The 22,032-nt window shown below is 46.7% G+C and overlaps 11 protein-coding genes across 11 annotated transcripts; 6 read left to right on the forward strand and 5 right to left on the reverse strand.

Annotated features, from left to right (window-relative positions):
* Positions 1 to 78: 78 nt before the first annotated feature.
* Positions 79 to 1,434, forward strand: EDB82DRAFT_479518 (uncharacterized protein; the record flags this gene model as incomplete). The annotated part of the gene is made up of 3 exons (XM_025737111.1): positions 79 to 240; positions 274 to 406; positions 497 to 1,434. The coding sequence occupies 3 exons, from the start codon at positions 79 to 81 to the stop codon at positions 1,432 to 1,434; spliced, it is 1,233 nt and encodes a 410-aa protein (XP_025592004.1).
* A 1,311-nt stretch (positions 1,435 to 2,745) lies between these two features.
* On the forward strand, positions 2,746 to 4,790 carry EDB82DRAFT_528884 (uncharacterized protein; the record flags this gene model as incomplete). The annotated part of the gene is made up of 3 exons (XM_065609196.1): positions 2,746 to 2,854; positions 4,236 to 4,388; positions 4,438 to 4,790. The coding sequence occupies 3 exons, from the start codon at positions 2,746 to 2,748 to the stop codon at positions 4,788 to 4,790; spliced, it is 615 nt and encodes a 204-aa protein (XP_065463201.1).
* Positions 4,791 to 5,093: 303 nt separating this feature from the next.
* Positions 5,094 to 6,917, reverse strand: EDB82DRAFT_561129 (uncharacterized protein; the record flags this gene model as incomplete). Its single annotated transcript, XM_025737113.2, has 1 exon — positions 5,094 to 6,917. The coding sequence occupies one exon, from the start codon at positions 6,915 to 6,917 to the stop codon at positions 5,094 to 5,096; it is 1,824 nt and encodes a 607-aa protein (XP_025592006.2).
* Positions 6,918 to 8,118: 1,201 nt separating this feature from the next.
* Positions 8,119 to 9,362, reverse strand: EDB82DRAFT_479522 (uncharacterized protein; the record flags this gene model as incomplete). Its single annotated transcript, XM_025737114.2, has 2 exons — positions 8,119 to 8,845; positions 9,331 to 9,362. The coding sequence occupies 2 exons, from the start codon at positions 9,360 to 9,362 to the stop codon at positions 8,119 to 8,121; spliced, it is 759 nt and encodes a 252-aa protein (XP_025592007.2).
* A 423-nt stretch (positions 9,363 to 9,785) lies between these two features.
* On the forward strand, positions 9,786 to 11,021 carry EDB82DRAFT_479523 (uncharacterized protein; the record flags this gene model as incomplete). The annotated part of the gene is made up of 4 exons (XM_065608127.1): positions 9,786 to 9,965; positions 10,101 to 10,403; positions 10,451 to 10,591; positions 10,752 to 11,021. 4 exons carry the CDS (start codon positions 9,786 to 9,788, stop codon positions 11,019 to 11,021), a joined length of 894 nt encoding a protein of 297 aa, XP_065463202.1.
* Positions 11,022 to 11,593: 572 nt separating this feature from the next.
* On the forward strand, positions 11,594 to 14,200 carry EDB82DRAFT_467144 (heterokaryon incompatibility protein-domain-containing protein). Its single transcript, XM_025737115.2, has 2 exons — positions 11,594 to 11,778; positions 11,826 to 14,200. Exons 1-2 carry the CDS (start codon positions 11,625 to 11,627, stop codon positions 14,123 to 14,125), a joined length of 2,454 nt encoding a protein of 817 aa, XP_025592008.1. The 5' UTR covers positions 11,594 to 11,624; the 3' UTR covers positions 14,126 to 14,200.
* Positions 14,201 to 15,016, reverse strand: EDB82DRAFT_511718 (uncharacterized protein). The gene is made up of 4 exons (XM_025737116.2): positions 14,986 to 15,016; positions 14,545 to 14,922; positions 14,449 to 14,496; positions 14,201 to 14,394 (listed from the first exon to the last, which is right to left on the reverse strand). The coding sequence occupies exons 2-4, from the start codon at positions 14,861 to 14,863 to the stop codon at positions 14,255 to 14,257; spliced, it is 507 nt and encodes a 168-aa protein (XP_025592009.1). The 5' UTR covers positions 14,864 to 14,922; positions 14,986 to 15,016; the 3' UTR covers positions 14,201 to 14,254.
* A 450-nt stretch (positions 15,017 to 15,466) lies between these two features.
* Positions 15,467 to 17,704, forward strand: EDB82DRAFT_511722 (uncharacterized protein). Its single transcript, XM_065608908.1, has 5 exons — positions 15,467 to 16,039; positions 16,090 to 16,135; positions 16,185 to 16,407; positions 16,457 to 16,596; positions 16,643 to 17,704. Exons 1-5 carry the CDS (start codon positions 15,940 to 15,942, stop codon positions 17,499 to 17,501), a joined length of 1,368 nt encoding a protein of 455 aa, XP_065463203.1. The 5' UTR covers positions 15,467 to 15,939; the 3' UTR covers positions 17,502 to 17,704.
* On the reverse strand, positions 17,572 to 18,332 carry EDB82DRAFT_578877 (uncharacterized protein; the record flags this gene model as incomplete). The annotated part of the gene is made up of 3 exons (XM_025737118.1): positions 17,572 to 17,726; positions 17,777 to 17,932; positions 17,978 to 18,332. 3 exons carry the CDS (start codon positions 18,330 to 18,332, stop codon positions 17,572 to 17,574), a joined length of 666 nt encoding a protein of 221 aa, XP_025592011.1.
* A 465-nt stretch (positions 18,333 to 18,797) lies between these two features.
* On the reverse strand, positions 18,798 to 19,904 carry EDB82DRAFT_578878 (uncharacterized protein). The gene has a single exon (XM_025737119.2). The coding sequence runs from the start codon at positions 19,835 to 19,837 to the stop codon at positions 18,929 to 18,931; it is 909 nt and encodes a 302-aa protein (XP_025592012.1). The 5' UTR covers positions 19,838 to 19,904; the 3' UTR covers positions 18,798 to 18,928.
* Positions 19,905 to 20,461: 557 nt separating this feature from the next.
* EDB82DRAFT_561137 (uncharacterized protein) lies at positions 20,462 to 21,548 on the forward strand (the record flags this gene model as incomplete). Its single annotated transcript, XM_025737121.1, has 3 exons — positions 20,462 to 20,998; positions 21,056 to 21,278; positions 21,379 to 21,548. 3 exons carry the CDS (start codon positions 20,462 to 20,464, stop codon positions 21,546 to 21,548), a joined length of 930 nt encoding a protein of 309 aa, XP_025592013.1.
* Between the last annotated feature and the right edge of the window lie 484 nt (positions 21,549 to 22,032).

Here is a 22,032-nt window from a genome sequence, read left to right on the forward strand (position 1 = left end):
GTCAAAGTCACTGGACAGCAAGATACAACATTTCACAGATTTCTCACAACAAACATTATCCCCCAACCACAAGACAAAATGGACACAGAAGGAGACACTCTCATGGGCGGCTTGGAACCACCCCCTTTCAGCCAAGAAAACGCAATCGTTCTAGTCCTCCACCTTCTCAAAGCTTCCAACATTCTCACTAACTTGCATCCACAGAATCCGTCATCAGCCTACGAGGCAAAGGAGGTTCAGGTAAGAACAGTGCTTGACACTATTAACGCTCAGGTTATGCGATATCATCAGATGGATATGGAACAAGAGGTTGATGTTGGTGCGAGATGGGGAAAAAGCAACCGAATCGAGAAGAACAGAGGAAGAGATAAGAAACAAGAGGTGAGAAGACTGAGAAAGATGGCGGGTAAGTATTGTAACTATTGCAGGTTATATTGAGAATTTAGCTGGTAAGAGAGTATAGAAAAACTGACAATAAAAAAAATTATCCTGCCAGGTTGTGACAGCTGGCAGCATAAAGCACCAGGCCGGCAATCGGCAAGACGTTGGATCGCAGACAAAAGTTCTATCGAGGAAGCTGAAGTCGACAGGCTTGTCGGGTACCGCCATGAGCCTCCAGGCGACGACTGGAGCGCTGAAGATGAGGCCGAAGTCGATACAAGATGGGAGGCTTCAGACATGAAGGTGGCTATAGACATTCTCCAGCAAACTCCGCGACCTTTTCTTATGCATATGTGGAAGATTTGTCTTCGCCTTCGCCGATGCAGTCCTGTGTCGATCATCTCGCCTATAAATCGCCTACGGTACCTCCCGCCGGGGACATACGAGAAGGGATACGATTATCTCTACTCGAAAGCCTTCTGTGCTGTGTTTTCGTCAATAATCGTCCATCCTTGTATGCGGAACATCGAAGGCATCAACTTAATCTTGATCCTACATTACGCGATTGTGACTGGCACACAGGATTGCACATTTTGGGAGTTTACAGACCCGAGTTGGGCGCTATGCCCCGTGATTGCTGAAACCATTCGCAAGGTCGATGCAGACAGAAGCTTCGGCGGGATCCAATCCGTGCATTCCCTTCATAAGGAAGCAAGGGTTGAGGCTCAAGCGAATGAGATAACGCCCGGATTCCATTCAGAATTGCTTTACCACATCGGCGAAACAGTTGCAGCTGCAGGAAGCAGGGATCTGTCCGAAGGGGATGGCATTGTCAACCAACTGGGTCGCGAGGTCCTTCCGCTCACACTAGAGGATCTGAAGAATGTGCAGAGAGCCATTGACACAATGCAATGGCCAGCGGGCGACGATAGTTACGCTTGCACGACAACTGAAGCTCTTCAAAGCTACAATGTCGCTAAAAAAGGGCGACATGAAGAACATTCCTTCCTTGTCTACAGTCGAGACCCATTAACGAGCATTGCTGCCTGTTAAGGTAGGTAATACGCCGGATTAAAAATCTATCAGTGGGCTAGCCGGGCGATCTAGTTCGACATTGCCTTGATCTGATGGACGGACAGAAAGACATTTTAACGGCTCCAATTCATATCAGTTGTAGATGGCCATGAAGGACATCACCTGACAGGTGAATACAAAAGCCCGGTAAATCCCTTGCGGCTTCACCTTGACATTGTTCAAACATATATCTATAGAATTCATTTCATACATCTCATACGGCACCATGTGTGTCGAAAGAATCAATATAACTCGCTGCCAGACGTGCGAAAACGTCATAAGAAAAGGTGGCTACATCGAGGTATGCCCTGGAGGTCTTCATGACTACAAGAAATGCACATTATGTTTTCTCAGTACTAAACTAGAGTATAAAGAAGAGTGTGGTGGCTGTAAGAAGACTCGGGAAGAAGAGGAACGAAGGAAACGCCTAGCAAAGTAGCTTGTATATGCATAGGCAGGGAGAATATCTATAGGTAGAATACTTTCATGATAAAGCTTCTGGAAGTGACGCGAAACAAATCAACTGGCTTCGTAAAATTTACTCCAAGAGATTCAGCCTCAGTCTCTTTTGAGAATATCTCCCACTCTCACCAGGCATATGCCGATCCTTTGACAACCGACTGAAAGCATCTACCCGACTAAACCATGCAGACAATTCCGACAAAAAACATCATATGTTGGCAAATCTAGGTTTTGCGGTGTTAACAAATACCATTAGTCGTCGCAGTGCGTGGCACTGGCAAACTACTGAACTGCACGCCGAATTCTAACCTTTTTAACGCGCCTTAAGACCCTGCAAAGACCGACTTTCCTCCAGCATCTCCATCGCGCACCGTGTTTTGACAACGCACTTTTGAAATCTGCTTTCCAAAGCGTTTTACCATTCTGTTCGTGAACTAGAACCTTCACTTAAACGCAAAGAGCGCAAACGTACGTGATTCCGCTTGTTTGCGATACTACTTCCGCCAAATACTAACACAGAAATACATCTAGAGCGATCATCCGCCAGACTGGAAACAATCCACGAATATGTGTCAATATCGCACGATCGAAACCTACTGCCCCGGTTGCGGGAAACATACCAGGGAGACACGGACTGTCTCTACGTGGTGCACCCAGCGCCACGTTCATAACGGGTGCCTTAATTCCTACATCCCTGCTCGGGAATCGATGGAATGTATCAGCTGCAAAAACAAACGAGAAGTGACTGATGAGATAGACCGAAGGCGTCGGTGGAAAATCTCTCACCCTGGTGCTGCTCAGCTATTGGCCTCCAGAGGTCGACGCAACATGAAGGACGCCACTCAACAGACCGAGAAAGTATTGCCCAAGGTCGACAACAAGGAGCGTCTTTTTGAATTTGGCCCCAATCGACGACAGGGTGTTTGGACGGAGAGTGGTAAGAAGAGGAAGAGGAGTGATTGAGATTTGGGATAAGCTCAGAATAAGCAAAGGCCCTTGGGAAACACTTTCTGAGCGCCTTGTGTCTTGTTGCTATCTGCGTTCCATGTTGGTCAAGGTTCATGTATATCTGGTGACCAGGACACGCTGAATCATAGTACTCATGAGTCTATGTATGAATAGCTCTAGTCAAACTACAGAACAACAATCTCACTACTTTCCCAACTTTCCCATCGTATAGCAACTAACTATACTTAACACTTTCCAGGACAATCGCAAAGTAATGTGTACTAGAACGATATCATACAGCGAATGCATCTGCGGTAGGACTTGGAATAGAGTTCCTGTATTGGAACGGTGTAAGGAGACGGCACTCAATGACGAAGCTGGAGATTGCACAGATGGAGTGGAGTCACGAGAAGCCCCTACGGTTAATTTTTGCTCCCAGTGCATGGAAGACCGAAGGATGAAAAAGAAGAAGTATGTACGCTTTGATGATGACGTTGACGATATGCCATCTCCTGATTCGGACACGGAGTGTAGTTAGAAAGGAGGGATCAACAGTCAAAAGGTAGATATTGTACTGATAATTCCCCCTTAAATGACATTTAGCTTCCAAGTGTAAACTGGAATGAGTGTTAAATAAAAGATAAATATATAAATGGTTACGCGGGCTTCTAGTTTTGTGCTTGAATGTTCAACTCTAAAAACGAGATGGCGATTGTGCAAGAATTACAAAACAATTAATAGCACATAGTCACAATTGCACAATACCGTTGGTACTGCTTATCCAGAATATCATAAGGGCCCAGTCAAGCAGTCAAAGGTTCAGTGCACAACGAATCAAATCTCATTTCCATTATTAATCATTACAAAAATTCGTCCCTTTAACCAATCCATACCATTGCCACAATAACGGCAGAGGATCATTTGACCCAGGCCTGTGTCTTGTGAGCCTGTCTTGTAGGAACAGGCTCAAGCGACGCGCTCAAGGCCATGGAATTGCCTGTCTGGAAACAGTCTGAGCACACTTCGAAAGTCTGCATGAAAAATCAGTGATAACCCGCTACTTCCTAATGGCCGTTTTCTGCCTTCGAGGGGATACCTACAGACTATGTCCGGACTTAAGATGCCGCCAGCGCTAATATTATGTTTGTGTATGCGCCCCCGTCTTTCACGTCTGAGTATTGGTCAATCAGAGACGCGCCACAGTCATATGCGCTGTCCTACGGCCGTTTCAATTTCGATCGAAGAAGATCCTTACGGTTTTCTAGAGATAACTCGTCCTGAGTATCGGGACTAGTAGTTGATAGCGAAGGTCGACAAGCTGATTCTTACGTTGAAACAGGTCGTTCCAGGCGCGCCACCTGACATTACAGCATTACCCGCGACTACAGTTGCTAATAAAGCTGGGCTTGGCTCTGGTGAAGCACGACCTGCTTCCCAAGATCGTCCCAGGCGACCCATTCCTCAGTCAAAGTCCCGGGATTCCCCCACAGGCGGAAAACAAGATCGCAGCATGGCCAAATACGGTAGTTCCAGCACAAAACAATATGCGAAACGACCAACAAGAATGCAAAGGTGATGACGTCCGCGCATCTCATCTAGGTGGTCGTGGCCGTGAGTTCGATTGGGACGACGAGCCTGCGCCCCAGTATGGCGCTTACCGACGAAGACGAAACAATGGTAACAAGAATGGCAATCAGAACCAGGACGATAATCATGATCAACGTCGTAGAGATTGTGACAATGACGATTATCGCCGCATGCAGCGTCATCAGTCAAATACAATGGCTTCACCAGTCACTGTCAGACGATCGCCAGAGTACGAAATTCCAGAGCAGCTTGAGGACAACAGCATAAATTGGGCAACACCTTTGTGCCTTCTTTGGCAAGTAGTCAAGGCAAACTGGTCTATGGGGTTTAATACTTAATGTAATTTTAGTGGCTTCTAGCCTTGTGGACTTGGATGGAAGAATGAAATGAATAGTGTAAATGTTCATAGATATTACTGTCATTTTACCGCCGATAAAGTCTGTCATGCGTCCAGTTGCCCATCCCATCCCCTCAAGCACTGTCAGTTGTTTCTTTCTTTCACTGTTAACATTCTTACTATTCCAATTTAATAATACATAAAGCTACATTAATGCATTCTTTCAAAGGATAGCACAAATTATTCAGGAATCTAAGCGGGCTAATGCATCGGAACTCTTGATCATCCTGTGGGTAAGAGAGCTTTAGATGGAATACGACCTTTGTGTTGTTGTTTTCAACAACCACCCATGAAGACGTCCCCCGACAGTAGAACGTACGTCTCCCTCAATGGGCTCATCGTCATCAGAATCCAAGTTATCAATCCATTCGTGCTCACGGATCGCCCTCTCGGCAACAGGGAACCCATCTTCTCCACGAAGCCAGGTGAAGATGTTTCTGGTCACCATTTCCGAATTGTCGTCCTCTGAATCATAATCTTCATAATTAATATCAACTTGTTTGTCGGAACCCGACTGTTTCCCAACCTTGGGTCTCATCGCGATTACTGGCATCTCCGGCCCTTGTTTGACTTCTGTGCCGTCACTGCAGCGCCAGGTTAAACCGACATAGTTGAGGACATGATCTCTTCCACAAGAAGAATGCTCTCGAACATTAAGATTGGTGTCAAGTAGAGCGGTGGAGCCGAATGGTGCAAAGGGAAACAATGGCGGCGTGGTGTAATTCATATCATGGCAGAGGTACGATAGACGACACTCGTCAGCGCGTGGGTTTGATATTGTTCCTGGCGGCGGGCAGAACACTGGTTCTTGAATGAAAGACATCAGTGTGCCTGTCCAAGCAGCTGCCCCAAGATCAGTTTTCCACCAACCGCTGCGGCCCTCACGTAGTGCTCTATCGTGACACCCTGTTATGAAAGCACCGACCCACAAGAAACCGAGCTCCGGATCGCGTTTTATCATGGTACGCAGGAGTACATGGGGGTCTTTGACGGTGCTGAGAAACGTAAACGAGCCCCGTAGCCACATGCCGCATATGTTGCTTTCGACGCCCGATTCGAAGAACACACTGGTGAGGAGAGCCTTGACTGCTTTGGCATTGCAACTAAGCGTCAAGAGCTTGTCAAGTTGGAGAGGATCAGGAGTCTCAAAACTGGAGGCTGCTGGGCGCTCGTTCTCTCCTCTGTGCTGATCTCGGACTATCTTTGGGACCGGTATCCCCATCCCTCTGCCGTCGTACTTGGCAGCCGGAATGAGTAAGGCTGCTGCGAAGGCTGCCAGGTTCACATCACCGTCGATGCCATGGTAAATGCAGTAGTCGGTCAAATAACGGCGCGCTGTAGACGACGAAGGTGGATTGTCGTTAGGCGTTGATGCTTCTGTTTCGATTTCTGCCAAGACCAATAAAGGGTGTTCAGATGTCAGTGTCGTAGACCATGGTGAATGAAGAGGTTGGCCTTTTTTATTGCAGATTGTGGCATCCCAACTCTCCTTGACCGATAGTATGGCATTCCACCACCTGGCGGCGTCTCCACTCACTGCACCGATATTTATTGTAGCAGCAGCTTCTTTGTTCACCTTTGGGGGAGACCCATCGATTTCTCCACTGAACCGAACACGTGCGCTGGGGATTAACTCAGCCCATCTTGCGGAAAGAATGTATGCCCAAGCTTGAAGAAGGACGGGAATATGGCGGCTGCCTTCACCAAAGATGTCCGGCAGAGTAGCCTTTGCTTGCCGTATATCTGATGTCAGAACCACCCTGGTTGGCTTGTTCCATGCAATCTTGAAAATGGACTCTTCTTTGAATGGCGGCAAATGGCCTGAATCACTGGTTGGATGCCAGGAAATGATCCCTTTGACCAAAGCAGCGTTGTCAAAAATGCTATCGACGGCGACATTGTTTGGAAAACAAGGCTGGTTAGGAAAGGCGGTTCCCAAGCGTTGCAGGGTTTCTCTTGGCAAGGATGTTTCTCTGGACGCGCTTTCGAATATCGTGAACCATGTTTCGTACCCCTGCGCGTACATGCTACGAGCGGCTTGCTCGCTGGGGCGAACGGCGTCTTCCATGGATGAAATCAGTGAAGGTGATGAATGTCGAAGGTTGGTTGCGTTACCAAGGGTATTCGTACAAAGACATGGGCTACGTACAGCGTTCACAGATTGCCGGGGATCTGCCGAGTTCCATCTGGTGATGGGTCTCCTAGACACAGGGCCAGTCAACAACGTTGACGAAGCGCCGAACGGTTCCGTAGTTTTTACACTTATTTCAGGACGAAAGGCAGGTCGATCTTAAATAATTATGCACTAGATGACCTCCACATGAGCTACCAACAGATTACTCATAACCTCACGGCAATACACGGAATGCATGAGTATTGAACAACTGTAGTACGTGGGTACACATTCACTTGCAGTTGGATAATGATCTGATAGGTAAGATGAAGAGTGCTTGGAACAGCCTCCATGTTTGGCGTTTTGGAGTGATTATACGAAGTGATTAGCATAATCCATCCATGATCATGCCTGTTGGGAAGTCATGAGAGTACACAGTTCATATTAAGAGGAGTTGTGTTTGTCTCGGCATGGTGCCCGATCCACAGTTGCTGGGATTTAACACAATTGCCTGTTCTAGAAATCAATCGTGTGGTAATTGGTCCGTGGTATTGTGTGGTGTCGTATCTGTGGAGTCTCGTATGACGGATGGTGGCAAGCCGGTGGATTGTTGTGGGGTAGGGGCCGAAGTCAAAATGACGACTCCCCGCTGAAGAATGAAGACTCACGCTCGACACGTTCAAAAAGAGTGTTTCAATATCACAGTAGTAGGCAATTCGCTGACACAATCCATCCAATATAATGATTTCAATGAACAGAAACTCGAATGTTTATTTCGATGATGATAACAATACGGCATGATTCCCTTCGACATGCCGAAATCCCCATCGACTCATTACTACAGTCTTCGATTGTGTAATTGATGTCATTGGCCACAAACATTGGGCTCACAATCGGTAATCGTACAACCTGGGCCGAACTTCGATGACTTGATATCTGGGGATCCTGGAACAGTTAGATTTATGACAAAAATAGAGTGGGATGCAACTTACAAGACGCCGCAACAGTTTACATGGCCCAACGTCCCAACTGCCTGTGACAGGCCGCGAGACCTCACTGACAGCTTTGCTGGTCAGCATATCCGCCATAATACGAGGCTTTTCCCCCATTCGCTTCATGGCTTGCGCTTGGTAAGGAACTTCCCAACTTACGCCCATTAAGCCTCCGATGCCTCGGTTGGCAAGAAGTAGGTGCCAATGTACAAGGGAACGACATCTTCCGCAGAAGCATGTTTGGGATCTGTAGGCAGATCGCCCATGTTTCGCTTCTCATCCCAGCGAGTTTGAAGACCCAAGATGAAGAGGCCATCATCTCGCTTGGCTTTGCCCATAGCAAACTCGGCGGACCAGGGAAACTCCTTGGGCATTTCATTGCCTCCTGCCTCTGCGTAATCGCGCAGATACTTCCACCAAGCGATGGAAGTTTTCAATGCGGGTCGTTTGGCTCGATCATGGATGAGGACATGAATCCTATCCTTCAAGTTCATTGCTTCAAATTGTCGACATTGGTAGATAGCATGGCCCTCGGTGTCACAAAGGATGCAACTAGTAATGTAACATTCGATGGCATAAAGGCAGTTCTTCAGGGAGTGCGTAGAACACTTGCAGTTTCTACATTTGCGCCGTCTCACTTCACGCCTGGATTCATAATCAGCCATGAATATACCACGCATAAACTCTTGATGCTGCATCCGCCCGGGAATGTCAGGAGGTGGTACCTCCATCGCGCCAGTTGCGCCTTCTAGGAGGCCGCCAAACGCAGCAAAGCGTTCGTCATTCACACGACCACTGACGTTCCTGGCATTGAGCACGTACGCAAACCCATTCCTAATAATATAGCCACTGTTGGAGTTCCTCCGAGCACCCCCGGAAGACCCTCTTCCACTGTTGCCAGAACAAGAGACGTCGGCACCGCGTCAACTGGAAAGGAGATTCCCAGCTCGCCGCCCTTGACGGCGCCCTCGAGCCTGGTTCATCTCCCTGACCATCGCCTCGGCCCGGATTTGGGTTTGTTGTAACCCGCGTCGGGCTTCAGCTATCTTGCGCTCATAGTCCTCACCCATTAGCTGGTCCTCAGTTAATGGGCGGTGGGTTTGACCACGGCCGCGATCAGATTCGTCACTTGCAGAAGACATAAAGGATACAAACTGCAATTGGTAAAGAAGTCGTAGAACAGGTTTAAAAATCAGATCTTTTAAACGGCGCCGATAATCACGCTTGTGTTCTGTGGATGCTTTATTTTTGGGATGAGTTGGTAGGGGAGAGGTGAAGTAAAATATTGTGGACCCATCACCACCAGTTGCTACACCTGATAAACAGTTAACACATCATCTCAATTACCAATTAACTTCCAGTGTGCCAAAACTTACTTATTCTGCTTTCTGTTACCATCTATATGCATGGAAGCCCCCTAAGGGTGAAATTATTCTTTTAACAGTTGTATTACAGTCAATAGGAAAGGGTTATAGCACTACAGTATCTGCATTACTAAAGATATCACACAAGTTTCAGTCACGCAGTCAAATTGATTAAGCAAACGAATGATCGGGTAACATTTCCATTGTTCTGTGGAGGCTATCCTCATTGTTCAATTCATAAAGTTGCCGCCATTTGCGGTAGAAGAGCCAAAAACAAACACGGCCAGAGTGAAGAGAAGGAGGGCTTGCTGGGAAGGGAAAAAGACCTAAACGTTTCCAGTAGGCAGACGTCTCGGAGTTGGATAACCCCTCATCCTGCGCCAGGTCAGGTACGCCTCCGAGACGCCGCCACTGCAATCCTCCAACCCTGGTTCCATCTCGTCTGGCCAAGGCCAGTGGTGCTCGGAATGAGCAAGGCCAACCTCCTTGGCGTAGTCCTCCTACGCGAAGTCGTCGGCAACGTAGGCGACATGGACGTTGCCCACCACAAGATGAACATGCTTGTGCAGAATGGTAAAGACATCCGATTCTGCCTGGGCCTGGAGAGATCGCCACTTCTCTTCATCCCACTGGCAGTGGAAGGTGAAGTATGCCTTAATAAAAAGACGGCGACGTTCTTCATCGGCAGGATTGAAGTTGGGAGAGGGCGCTTGGCTGCTGGCAGTTGTTCCGGGCATGATGGTGATCTTTGTGTATATGATAGCCTATTTGATGTTTAGCAGGTTGTGTTAGACGATGTTCGATATCAAACTCACGTTTTTGTAAACGTAGTGTTACCTAAGGGAAAAAAGAAAGTTAGGAGAAGAGAACGAAAGATAACAATAAGAGGTGAAACTGCAGCCGTCTGCTCAAAAGCTACAATTTACAAGCTTGCACTGGCTGCCACTGTCACAGACTATGGTTCACAGCCTACCAACTATTACACTGTAGATAGTTTTACAGCGGAAAAAGAAAACTCTTACACAAATCCAACTCTGCTCCCTTTATTCACATTTCCTCAATCATCCAACAACACGATGAACTGGGTGAGCCCATCACTCGAGGTTGTCTAACATCGACTAATTTGAGGCAGATCAAGATGAAAGCGACAGAAATTCGCGACCGTTACAATTTTGAGGGCAGTCAGAGGAATGTCGCCGCCGTATACCTGAATAACTTCCCACTGCTCTGGCGAGGAAGCCAGAAATCGTCAGGCCTCGACTGCCTGATCGTCGTGCGTTGCCACATTTACAGTTGCAATGCGTGGTACCTTGGACTTTATCCGTGAGAAACTCGATTTTCGACAACCCAAGGCACAGAACCCCATCATCGATCATGCCTGACATGTGTTCGGCAAATCGCCAGATGAGATAGCGACGACGACAGACAGACAGCAAGTCAACAAAGCTCTGTCTTCTTTCGGTATCGACCCATTTGGGTTATTTGAGTATCTCTGCACCTCCACAACGATGAACGAAACATTTTTGGCCAAAGATGTTTTTCGGCTCAGTCACTCGCCCATCAATGCTGCGACCGGTGTACCGACGAAACTCTCCACTGACGAGGTAGTGCAACTCAGCACTCTTGAACTCAGTTCCACTCAACCTCCCAGCAGTCTACAGCGTGTCGTTGATCAATCTTTCGGGTCCACGAACTTCAAATGAACATGGAGAGGAAGAGGGAGATTGTGCGGTTTTGGCAGCTTATGGTTGAGATTCAGACGCTGGTAAATGACATAATGAAGTAAAAAAAAGGATCCATCACTGACTCAAAGCACTTGTCCATAAAGATCAAGTTTGTAGCTGTATTGACACCATTCGACTCCAGCTACCCGCATTGTTGACTCTCTTCTCATGTCAACCTGCTAGCTGATCCTAGTCTTGCAGCTATGGATTGTTGATACTAACGATTACTAGTGTCGCTATTTGCTGAGACTAACGCAACTGATCTCGACATGACTTCCCAACTGTCATCAATTCTCAATGATCGTGATTAAATACCATTTCGGCCAAGAGACGAAAAAAAAGATACGTTTATTTGTTTGTCGCTGTGAAATCACTTTGACTGAGGCTTTAGATCAACTTCACATTTGGCCCCCAAATGAGGTGCGTTTGGGCCCCAGAAGGAACAAGCATTGCACGGGCTGCGCCTACCCGCGTACTAAGCCCTGTCAGACATGGGTTCCCTCCTTCCATATCAGCATCAGCCTTAAATAATCTCTCAACTCTAAGGTTTCAAAATGTAGACCCAAGCAAAATCTCTACAACATGACTTCCATCAACAAAGAAAGCTTTGTCGAGCGTAAAGACCTTGTTCAGGTTCACGACCACTGTCCAGAACAACCTTATATCGAACTCGAGATCCCACAAGACGCCAAGAGGGTTATCGCTGTCAGCTTCGGAGGATTATCGCGTGATCAAGGTACTTAATTCCCTCACAATAAATCACAGGTGCTGACTACCCTGGAGGCTGGGCAGATAATGCCGAAAAAGTATCGTTCACTTGGTTTGATGCTTCCGTTAAACGCCCCGAAGGCCGTGGAGACCTCCGCACGATCCTCGTTCACAACAATCGCCTTGCCGAACAAGAACCCCAAGACTGGACAGAAAGATGGCACATCTGGCTTGGTCCCCGAAAGCGTTTATGGATCGAAGCTCTGCGCCCTGGAGATGTTATTCAACTGATCCCTCGAGCTATGTACATGGCCTGGACAAATATCATCCACGAAGGACGACTCAAGATTGAGTACGAAGCAAATGATCCTCTGCAAGATCTTAAATCGCTCTCAATTTCTTCCAACGCCTCACATTATGCGCATGCACTGGATCTCGGCCGACAAGAGGTCCGGCTGTTACATGTTGAACCAGGATCTTTCGACGACCCCATCCACGCCCATTTCAGCATTGCGAGCCTTAGAGATGCCGAGACTGTCGACTTTCATGCGTTGTCATACTGCTGGGGTGATTTTTCAGAGCGCGACGAGATTTTCCTCGACCAAAACAACACCCAAGACAAAACGTCTTTCAGTATCGGCAAATCTGCAGCCCAGGCTATTCGTCGTCTGCGCCTCACGAACGAAACCCTAGTCATATGGATCGACGCGGTGTGCATCAATCAGGATGATCTTGAAGAAAGAGCCCAACAAGTCACGTTGATGACTCAGATTTACTCCTTGGCTTCAATTGTCCATATCTGGCTCGGCGAGGACAATCACGGTATTGAAGCGTGTCTGAAGCTCATCCGAGATATTTGCAACTATAACAGTGAGATATGCCAAGGTGGAGAATCATGTACCTGCTTCGGAACAAAGCATCAAACACCGCTGGCCGACATCAAATCTTTTGGAGAGGAGAAAAAGAGAGACGGACACAAGATTTCGTTCAAAGGAATGTTTGAGGTTTTTGAACTTCACCTCAAGACATGGTCCCGAGAAATCATCGACATGGCGGGTTGGTACGGCAATACTCAACTTTCATTCCTCATGAGCACACTTTACGAAAACCCGTGGTTCTCGAGAGTCTGGGTCATTCAAGAAGCTCTATCGGCAAGAGTACCGTTTGTTCACTGTTCAGCTGAACAGGTTCCCTGGGAAGAAGTCGTTCAAGTAAGCAATTGGCTTGGGCATCCTGGCTACGCAGCTCAAAACCCCCACAATGCTTCCCAACAGACGTCCATGGCTGCTATTTGGAAGACATTAAAGCCCAAGGGTCGAACGCGGGAAGTGCCCTCCACGCCTATCGAGACGCAAGACACAAAGCAGCTATCGAGTATTCTAGATGTGTTTCTCTCGGGTCTTGATTTGAAGGCGACGGATCCTCGAGATAAACTATTTGCCCTCCTCACCTTTGCCGACGAGACGCATGATGCTTCAAAGCTAGACGAACTAATCCGACCAAACTACGACAAGTCGAAGGAGCGTGTCTTTGCCGATTTCACACGTTGGTGGATTCGTGAGCATAATTCAGTAGCGATATTATCATCAATCCATTGCCAGCCTACACGAACATGGGTCAAGACTGTCGGTCCGAGCGCAGAGACCTTAGACAGTCATCCTACTTGGTCCGTCGACCACCAGGGAAGTTCAAAATGGACCCAGGCAAACCTAAATGCTTGCTTCAAGTTCAAAGCTGCCGGCGACACGAAACCCAATCTCGAGCTTCTCAAAACAAACGATCCACTCATTCTTCGACTTTCAGGCCTCCGTATCACCGAGATCAAGAAGATCAGTTGTGTACCTATCGAGTACATGTATCCTTATCAAGGGTCTTTCGATAATCAACAAGAGATATGCAAAGTGTTCCATCAAATCCTAGATCCATGTGGCCTGACACCTTTTTGGACACGACGAAACAGCGCGGGCGACATTCTACAAAAAACTATCCGAGAGTGCAACCAGAAATACATCGACCACATGAATTCGCACTGGGCCTACGCCAACCGACCTGCTTTGAAAGTCTTGAAGCCAAACGCGAAGGCCGAGTTGGATTATTACGAGACCAAGAAGCTGCCGACTTGCATAGAGCCGTGTTTCTTTATTACGACATCTGGATTGTTTGGATTGTGTCCTTGGGGGTCCAAAGAGGGTGATGCGGTTGTTTTGCTTGATGGCGGAAACGTGCCATATCTATTGAGACCTGCCAAGAACGAAGGTGATGAGTTGAAATATAAGCTTGTGGGTGAATGTTTTGTCCAGGGAGTTATGCATGGAGAGATTTTGGATGCGCTTGGTGCGAATAGCGATCACAAACAAGTTTTCACTCTTGTTTGAGGGTTGGCAACCCCGGATTCAGAGTTGAGATCTGGGAGACGTGGATAATTTGATATTTCAGACAGACTTTCTAATACAGTATAAGACTTTTGATTATTTCAAGAGCAAATATAACCGCATGTACTGTTTTCATTCCCTAACATCTCTGATAATGTCGTCTTCTGACAGCCCGTCAATCTTGCAAAAGAACTTTTGCTTACCCTGGTGAGCAAGGCACGCATACGCTCTCTCAGTCGCGGGGGAGCAATAGCCGTAAACTTGGTTATCCACTAGCGAAAAGAGTCAAAACAAAACATTCGTGCGCGAAAAGAATCAGCACTTACAACCGACCATCCACCACTTGTTATCCTCGCGAAACCATTGACGAATAGCTGAACTATTGTCAGTAAGACTCAGGCTGGAAGAGTGACAAGACTTACTGAAATGGTAAACAGTGCTACCCTTGTGCCCAAAATTCATTTCCAGTTCTTCAATGTCGTCGACGTTGCCATCAAGATGGCACCCCTTGCCTTTGCAACGGAATCCGACCTTCTTTCCGCTGACATCTTCTTTGACAAGGTAGGTTCTCGTTCCAACCATACTCGTACAGTCCGTGGTGCTGGCCTCATTGTTCACAGCTTGCCAGACACTTTCGCCACCGTATCTACTAGCTGGTGCCTGGTAGAAGATATCGAAATCGGCAGCCACAAGAGGTGAAAGGATTGCCGCGGCGGTGATCATGGAGAGTGAGAACTTCATTGTAATGTTTGGTGAGAGTGTAATAAAATAGGTGAGGTGATGGTGTTGTATCTGATGGTTGAATTAAATAATTAGTTTTAAATGGCAGGATACATTTAACTTTATAGTTGGTATTCCTTACTATCTTGAGATCCAGTACAAGTCTAAGCCTGTTTATTAGCTGAAAGTAGAAGTAAGTCTCACTTGGTAAGCTTATGTGTGAAATGAGCCTTGATGTACCTTGTTTATTGTCTCCACTATCACGGATCATAAGAATCGGTGCAATAGCCTTTTACAGTGTTGAGGTTATAATTAACCGTTTGAAAAGTAGACTGTCTCTATCCATGGTTGTTATAACCCTAACCTAGCCTCTAGAGGTCCCTTCAGTAGATAGCTGGGCTCTTTAGTAGACTCTTTAGCAGCTTCTCTACATTGTTATTCAGTGAAATCTCACACATAGCAAGGGTAGAATTTACATCTTGCAATCTAACATGTCATTGGCTGATACAGTTGTGATGGATACCCTTGTCAACGGGCAGTTGGTCCCAATCAAGTATAGCCTGACCGAGGGCCTTTAACACAATCATAAGCCACAACCAGCCACCCGATTACTTCTATTCTTACCAACTACTTGATGTCTATCGGTTCATATACGAACCAAGTAACTGCTAGCTGAGTCATCAAGACATTAAAAGCAAGTCTTGGCTCCGAATCTACCACCGAGCATAATTCTCACTATGGAGGAACGATACAAACTCGCTAGTAAGCGAAGCCGCACAGGCTGCGTAAGTTGTCGACAGAAACACGTGCGGTGTGATGAACAGCGTCCGCATTGGTAAGTCTCCCCTAAAAAGCCTACCCCTTAGCTCTATCTTGGGCCGCCTATTTGGACCAGACCGGCTAGATCAACCGCATGTAACAGTTCAAGATGCACCACCAAAGGGGAACCATGCATATACCAACCAAAGATCCCTCTACGTGAGCGGAGAAGTGCGTTAGGCCCTGGTCAGCACTCCCCATGGTCTTTTGACGGTGCCCAAGTTTCGACGGACTCGCCTACGAGACGCACTGTGTCGCCGACCAGCAAGCTTGTTCAGATGTCAAAGTCTTTGCACTCCGATCTAAACAGGTCGTTGAATCCTTTCCATACCTTACCTATCAAGATGCCTTTCAAGTCACTGGAACTTCTCCGATATTGTTAGTCTAAATATCCACATGTCCACGCATTTCTAACTGCATGAAAACAGTCTTTCAGACCGGGCAGAACTGTTTGTCACAAGAACTGCGCGATAGGTAAGCAAAGAACGCACAACCTGGCAATCAGATTCTGATTTTATTCTAGGCCGACTATGGTTATCCATGATCCTGATGTTCTGCGCAATCTTTTACTAATATCCAGTCTTCACTATGCGTGGAATGCAGGCGACCTCCAATTGTTTGAGTCCACATTCCTATTCCACAAGATTCAGAGTATACGCCAAGTCAATTTATGGCTTCAGAATTCCGAAAATAGAAAAGACATTATGATGTGTACAAATTATATCAATACATTGTGCTTTATAGAGGTAAGCTACAGACCCGGTCCTGACTCTTGTCTCGACACTAACTGCCCAGTGTTGCCTTGGTAACTTCAACATTGCAGATTCGCACCTAAATGGCCTCATGTTGTATTTAGATTCTACACGGCAATTGCTTGACAACGACTCTGCATCGAATGAGGTCGAATCCGAGATGATAGATCGCTATCTCATATTGTAAGGCTCCATCTTCGAGCGAGCGTTTAAATACTAATCTTTCAAGGGTGTGCAATTTCGTTTCAAGTCAAAAGAACCGTGTAGATGACTTTCTTAAAAGTCACGATACAGTTGCTTCGCCTTTTGATTCTGGAGACTCATTGCCTTTAATACATAAATGGCACCACCAAGAAGAAACTGGCCCTGCATTTCGCCTTAGAACCGTGTCCATGATGCCATTCTTCTTTACGCCTATCACTCTGGATAAAATGCCCAAAGATATCGATGCACGAGCCATTATAGATGCCCTTCAACATACAACCTATCTACACGGCTTGAGGTATGGAAAGGTGTCAGATGCGGTCACTAGTGCAACCTGGAAGGTTTGGAAGAGTGGCAGTGCTGTGAAGCTATTCTCTGCAATCATCAATGGTCATATGGAAATCTTTTCCGCCACACAGGCGTCGGATGAGAGTCAGATATATGAAACTCGGCCAATTTTATCATCTTGGTCTGGCCTCTGCGTCGGAGTCGGCATATATCTGGCTACTGTTCTTGGAATGAGCAATCGGGGTTTACCACCGGTAACTCAACTACATCATCACACTCTCAATATTTTGAAGCGTGACATGGAGAGGGGCTTCCGACTTTTGGACGAAATGAGTCAGGAGGAGCAAGATTTGTGGTTTTGGAAGGTATATGCCGGGTCGTTGAGTCTAATGCATGCTCAGTCACTCTCTTATAGTAAACAGTTGGACGAACTGTTTTTAAAATTCACTTACTACCTACGAATGTGGGGGGTGAGGTCGGGTGTCACGGGATGGGCAGAAGCAAGAAAAATATTAATGCGTACTGCTTGGCCTGTAATGTCAAATCAGGATAGCTTGATGTTGTCACTGTGGGAGATATATATAGCAGGAAGCTGACGATGAAAGAAAGAAGGTATTCATCGGACTAAGTTACTGGTACAAGTATATACATGAAAATTATCAACACCTAAAAAGTATACTCAGGGATGTCAAACTCGGCGCCAACCCAGGTCTTACCACCATCCTCAGTGGTCAGGTCACCAGTGACGCCCTCGCCCTTGCCAAAGGTGTTGATGTAGCCAGGATCAGCCGAGTCGAGGGTGATCTTGGTGTCGACCCACTCTAGAGTCCACTGTTAGAAAGTGATTGTTTCAAATATCTGTCAAACTTACTGTGAGCACCAATGGTACCGCAATCCTCAGCACCGCACTCTACTGAGCTACCGAAACCCATGGCCTTGTGACCCTTGGAGGTAGAGAGGGTGGAAACTTGCTTGCCGTTGATGGAAACGTACTGGACATACTCCTGGGTCGAGTCGTCGTACTTGTCTGTATACGATCAGTATTGTAGTTTCAATGCAAAGATTTACATACAGTGCATGGTGATGCGGTCGCCCTTCTTAGCAGGTGTAGGGTTCTCGTCTTGGACAGGTAGCTGAGAGTTGTCACCAGTCTTGGTGAGAGTGTAAGCAAAAATGCTCCACTCATTGGAGTCCCAGTTGTCGGCGATGGATTGGATCAAGTCGCCCTTATCGGTACCCATACCAACCCAGAGAGAGGCAACACCGGTGCTACCTTGGGGAATATCAGGCAGGACAAGAGTTGAGGTAGCCTCACGAATCCAAGAGTTGGAGCCGACAGGACCAGTGCTGAACGCAGGGCCCATAGCTGCGTTGACTGAGGCGACGACAGCCGCGAGAACAGAGAGAAGCTGGCTAGTGGAAGGCATGTTGAGTTGTCTTTGTTGAAGTTGTTGATGCTTGCGAGTTGGATGAGATGACTTGGCGACTTGGCATTTTTATATCAGAGTGTAGAACATTGACACTGAACAAACATATATCTTGATTGGCGGACTTTCATGATACTCCACGCCGAATCCGTTCATTACGGGCCGTCAAGTGGGAGGTGGAAATGTTTTGGAAACGATGGAAATAACTAGGTCAACGGCAATACGGACGTCAGCAATATGAAAGAACCTGGCCACCCCTTGTTTCAGAATGGTTACAACAGCCTCGTCGTCATAATATTAACATGGATATTTACCGAGTACGCGGAACTAACGTTGCATTCTCGTATGAATTTAGGCCGCCTAAATTTTATCAGCATATTCTAAGATGAAACACACCCACCCCTATTAAACACAAGGAAAATCAGACAAGCAACGTTGCGGTCTACTTACCGTTATAGTACTCTACGGTACCAATAGCTCTTCCTCTTTCTTTTTCTACTATTTATTATTATACCCAGGCAAGTAGTGAGAAGAAGATAATAATTGCTGTGAGAACTAGGAATGCATTCCTATTTGAATCTAGTCTGACAAGCTGGTCACTTTTGCTGAATAATCCGCTGGAAGGTCTTGGGACCATATTCTGCCATGTCAACTGGGACATCATAATCCGACTCGTCGACAATCCTATCCCAGTTATCTCTCACTGATTCCATGGTCCAAACTCCTTCTTGAGGGCCAAAATAGCCCTTAGTCTCGGCCAGAAAGACGCGTTTAACTAGTTTGCCTCCCGCCACTAGAGTTTCGCCATTGACTTGACAACTCTCGTGAGCTAGCCAAGCTATCGTGGGTGCCACGTCACGTGCGGGCATGTTGGCCTCCATCAATGTGCGAGTCTGCTCGTCCGAGACATACGCGGCAGCACCAGGTGTGTAAGCCATAGGTGCAATAGTATTAACAAAGATGTTGTGCTGCTTGCCCTCGATAGCAATAGACCTGGCTAGACCTATAACGGCGGTTTTTGCTGCTGCGTAGGTTGACTGCTGCGCAGCACCAAAAACCATTGAGGATGCAGTCATGATAATACGGCCAAAATTCTGCTTCTTCATATATGGCCAAGCTGCCTGGGTGACGTTCCAGGATCCCCCCACATGGACGTTGAGCATGTCCCAGAGGTTAGAATCAGGTAATTGTTCAAATTCGCCACCATTCGCACCACCAGCGTTGTTGATAATAATATCGACACGCCCAAAATTCTCGATTGCAGCTTTCACGATAGAGTTTGCAACATCGCGGTCCGCTACATTACCGACATGGGCAAAAGCCCTGCCGCCAGTGTCGGTGATTTCCTTGGTGGTAGAGTTTGCTGTCGAGGCGGTGGTGCTATTTACAACCAATGCAGCACCAAGGCTAGCAAGGTGGAGAGCATATTCGCGGCCTAAACCTCGACCAGACCCGGTCACAATGGCGACGCGACCGTCGAATCGTAGGGGAGAAGTTTCGGACATTGTAAGATGAAAGGCTGGATAATGAAGCTGGATAATGAAGCTGGATAAGAAGCTGGAAGTGTTTGTGATACGGATGAGGAGAGTAAGATCATATTCTGATATCTCTAGTTATGGCGCTATATATAGCAGGCGCTTGAGCCTTGGTACGTGTATAAATTATGAATGACTGACGGGATGGAGTTGCGGAAACCTTATTCGGTGCAAGGCTGAACTGAAGACTCAGTTTCTGCACAAATGCGAGTGGTATCTTGATTGTAAGATACTGCCTCACCAACTCCGCAAGCATATCTCCCAAAGACTCCAACGCCGTATACTCCCATTTTCAGTTATACGAAGCCATCATTCCCACTATACGTGTTGCTGGATCTTAACTCGCGGTTTCCGGTCAATTAGTGGCGACACTATCGCGGAGCAAAGGCGGAGAATGCGTGGAGGTTTAGTATTCATCTCCACCGTTTCTGATTCGCGAGTCTATAGTCCTGACTCCTTTTTGACTAGATAAAACTACAAATTATATATCTGCTAGGTTATCATGTCTCTACTTAAGTACGGCTTTTTATGTCGCTGTAGCTGCCTACCTTCTGCTCCCTGAGTCATAATTCTCCCTCGAAAAGGCCAGCCACGATGGATTCTACTACAGATACTGATAGTTCCGGAAATGCCCTATCTTTACTAGCGCCTCGTCTAGTTCCAACGATTCACAAAGCCCCGCCTCCGAACTTACTACCCTCTTGCCCTGCGTTGAATCAGTCTGGTAGAACGATTCTCATTACTGGTGGCTCGGCTGGTATTGGTTTCGCAATTGCGAGGTCATACGCAGCGGCATCAGCCTCCAGAATTATCTTGATAGGTCGTCGTGAGGAGACCATCAAGCAAGCATCTTTGAAGCTCACACAGGAGTATCCAAGTGTGACTATTATTCCCAGAGTCTGCGATGTCGCAAACACCGATCAAACAGACAAACTTTGGTCAAGTCTGGATGACGAAGGCATTTCAGTTGACGTTCTTATTCTAAATGCGGCGCTATTTGGTCAGCAGCAGCAGCCACTCCTGGATACTGACTTGGACGCAACTTGGTCGTTGTATGAAACAAACGTCAAATCCATCTTGGATTTCTGCCAGAAGTTACATAAACAACAGAAAGTTGACGATAAGAAAAAGGTACATTGTGACACATATCAAACAACCCAGAGCGCTAATAAGTCTCATGAATAATAGTTTATAGTCTATGTTTCCACAGCTGCTATCCACAGTCGATCAATAGCTGCTATCCTTCCAGATTACTCTCTAAGTAAAATGTCGGGCCATTTGCTTATCCAGAGCATTGCAGAGAATGTGGATCGCACAAGATTACAGATCCTCACTTTTCATCCTGGACAGATTCTTTCGGAAAAAGCGCGATCCACAGGTCTCGATGAGAACAGCGCACCATTCGACGATGGTATGTTTTTTTGGGCAACAGCTTGCCATTTTCATTTTTTTTTTTTTTTTTGCTTTTTTTTAGGGCACTGCAGCGCGTTTCTTGTTTCTAATTTTTATAGAAAACCTACCAGGCCGTTGGGCTGTTTGGGCGTCGACATCTCAGGCCGCATTTCTTCACGGCCGTTTTGTATGGGCAGCATGGGATATAGATGAGTTGATGTCTGGGGATGTTCGAAAGCGCATAGACGATGATGAGGATTTCTTGACTCTGAAATTGATTGGTCTCTGATCGATTTTAACGATAGTATTTAGTAGACAACAGAAATCTCATCTCCAATTTCCATGACTTAAATCTTAACCTTGCATATCTTCCACATTATATGAGATAAAATACCGCGCATATCGATAGTCCTAAGCAGCTCCAACGCCGGGCTTGAGCAGCGTCCGACCTTTCATATGATAAATCGTAGGTATGTTGCGCAATAGCATCCTTGTAGGTAGAGGAGAGTGCCTTCTTACCTAGACCTTGGCATCTGAGGTGATGTGAATAGTACTCTACGCAACTCGGTAACTTTGTCTCTAAGGCCGCTATGTAACTCAATGGCAATTTCGTAAAATACCTGAAGCGGCTAAACTCAAAAAAATAAAAAAATGAATGAGTAGTATCGGCGGGATGGTGTTTGATCCGTTTGGTGGATGAATAATGGGGCCTGGTGTTTGGCTGCGGAGATGCGGGAAGTCTTGCGGAGCTGGAATTCAAAATGGCAAGTTAA

The sequence above is a fragment of the Fusarium venenatum genome, assembly GCF_020744135.1.
Source record: "Fusarium venenatum strain MPI-CAGE-CH-0201 chromosome Unknown EDB82scaffold_4, whole genome shotgun sequence".
Lineage (NCBI taxonomy): Eukaryota > Fungi > Ascomycota > Sordariomycetes > Hypocreales > Nectriaceae > Fusarium > Fusarium venenatum.

Coding starts and splice junctions, on each gene's coding strand:
- EDB82DRAFT_511722 (XM_065608908.1), top strand. CDS start 15,940: ATGTCAAAGTCTTTGCACTCCGATCTAAACAGGTCGTTGAATCCTTTC. Junction 16,040..16,089: donor ACTGGAACTTCTCCGATATT/GTTAGTCTAAAT, acceptor GCATGAAAACAG/TCTTTCAGACCGGGCAGAAC. Junction 16,136..16,184: donor TCACAAGAACTGCGCGATAG/GTAAGCAAAGAA, acceptor ATTTTATTCTAG/GCCGACTATGGTTATCCATG.
- EDB82DRAFT_511718 (XM_025737116.2), bottom strand. CDS start 14,863: ATGAAGTTCTCACTCTCCATGATCACCGCCGCGGCAATCCTTTCACCT. Junction 14,497..14,544: donor TAGCACTGTTTACCATTTCA/GTAAGTCTTGTC, acceptor ACAATAGTTCAG/CTATTCGTCAATGGTTTCGC. Junction 14,395..14,448: donor CAAGTGGTGGATGGTCGGTT/GTAAGTGCTGAT, acceptor TCTTTTCGCTAG/TGGATAACCAAGTTTACGGC.
- EDB82DRAFT_467144 (XM_025737115.2), top strand. CDS start 11,625: ATGACTTCCATCAACAAAGAAAGCTTTGTCGAGCGTAAAGACCTTGTT. Junction 11,779..11,825: donor AGGATTATCGCGTGATCAAG/GTACTTAATTCC, acceptor ACTACCCTGGAG/GCTGGGCAGATAATGCCGAA.
- EDB82DRAFT_578878 (XM_025737119.2), bottom strand. CDS start 19,837: ATGTCCGAAACTTCTCCCCTACGATTCGACGGTCGCGTCGCCATTGTG.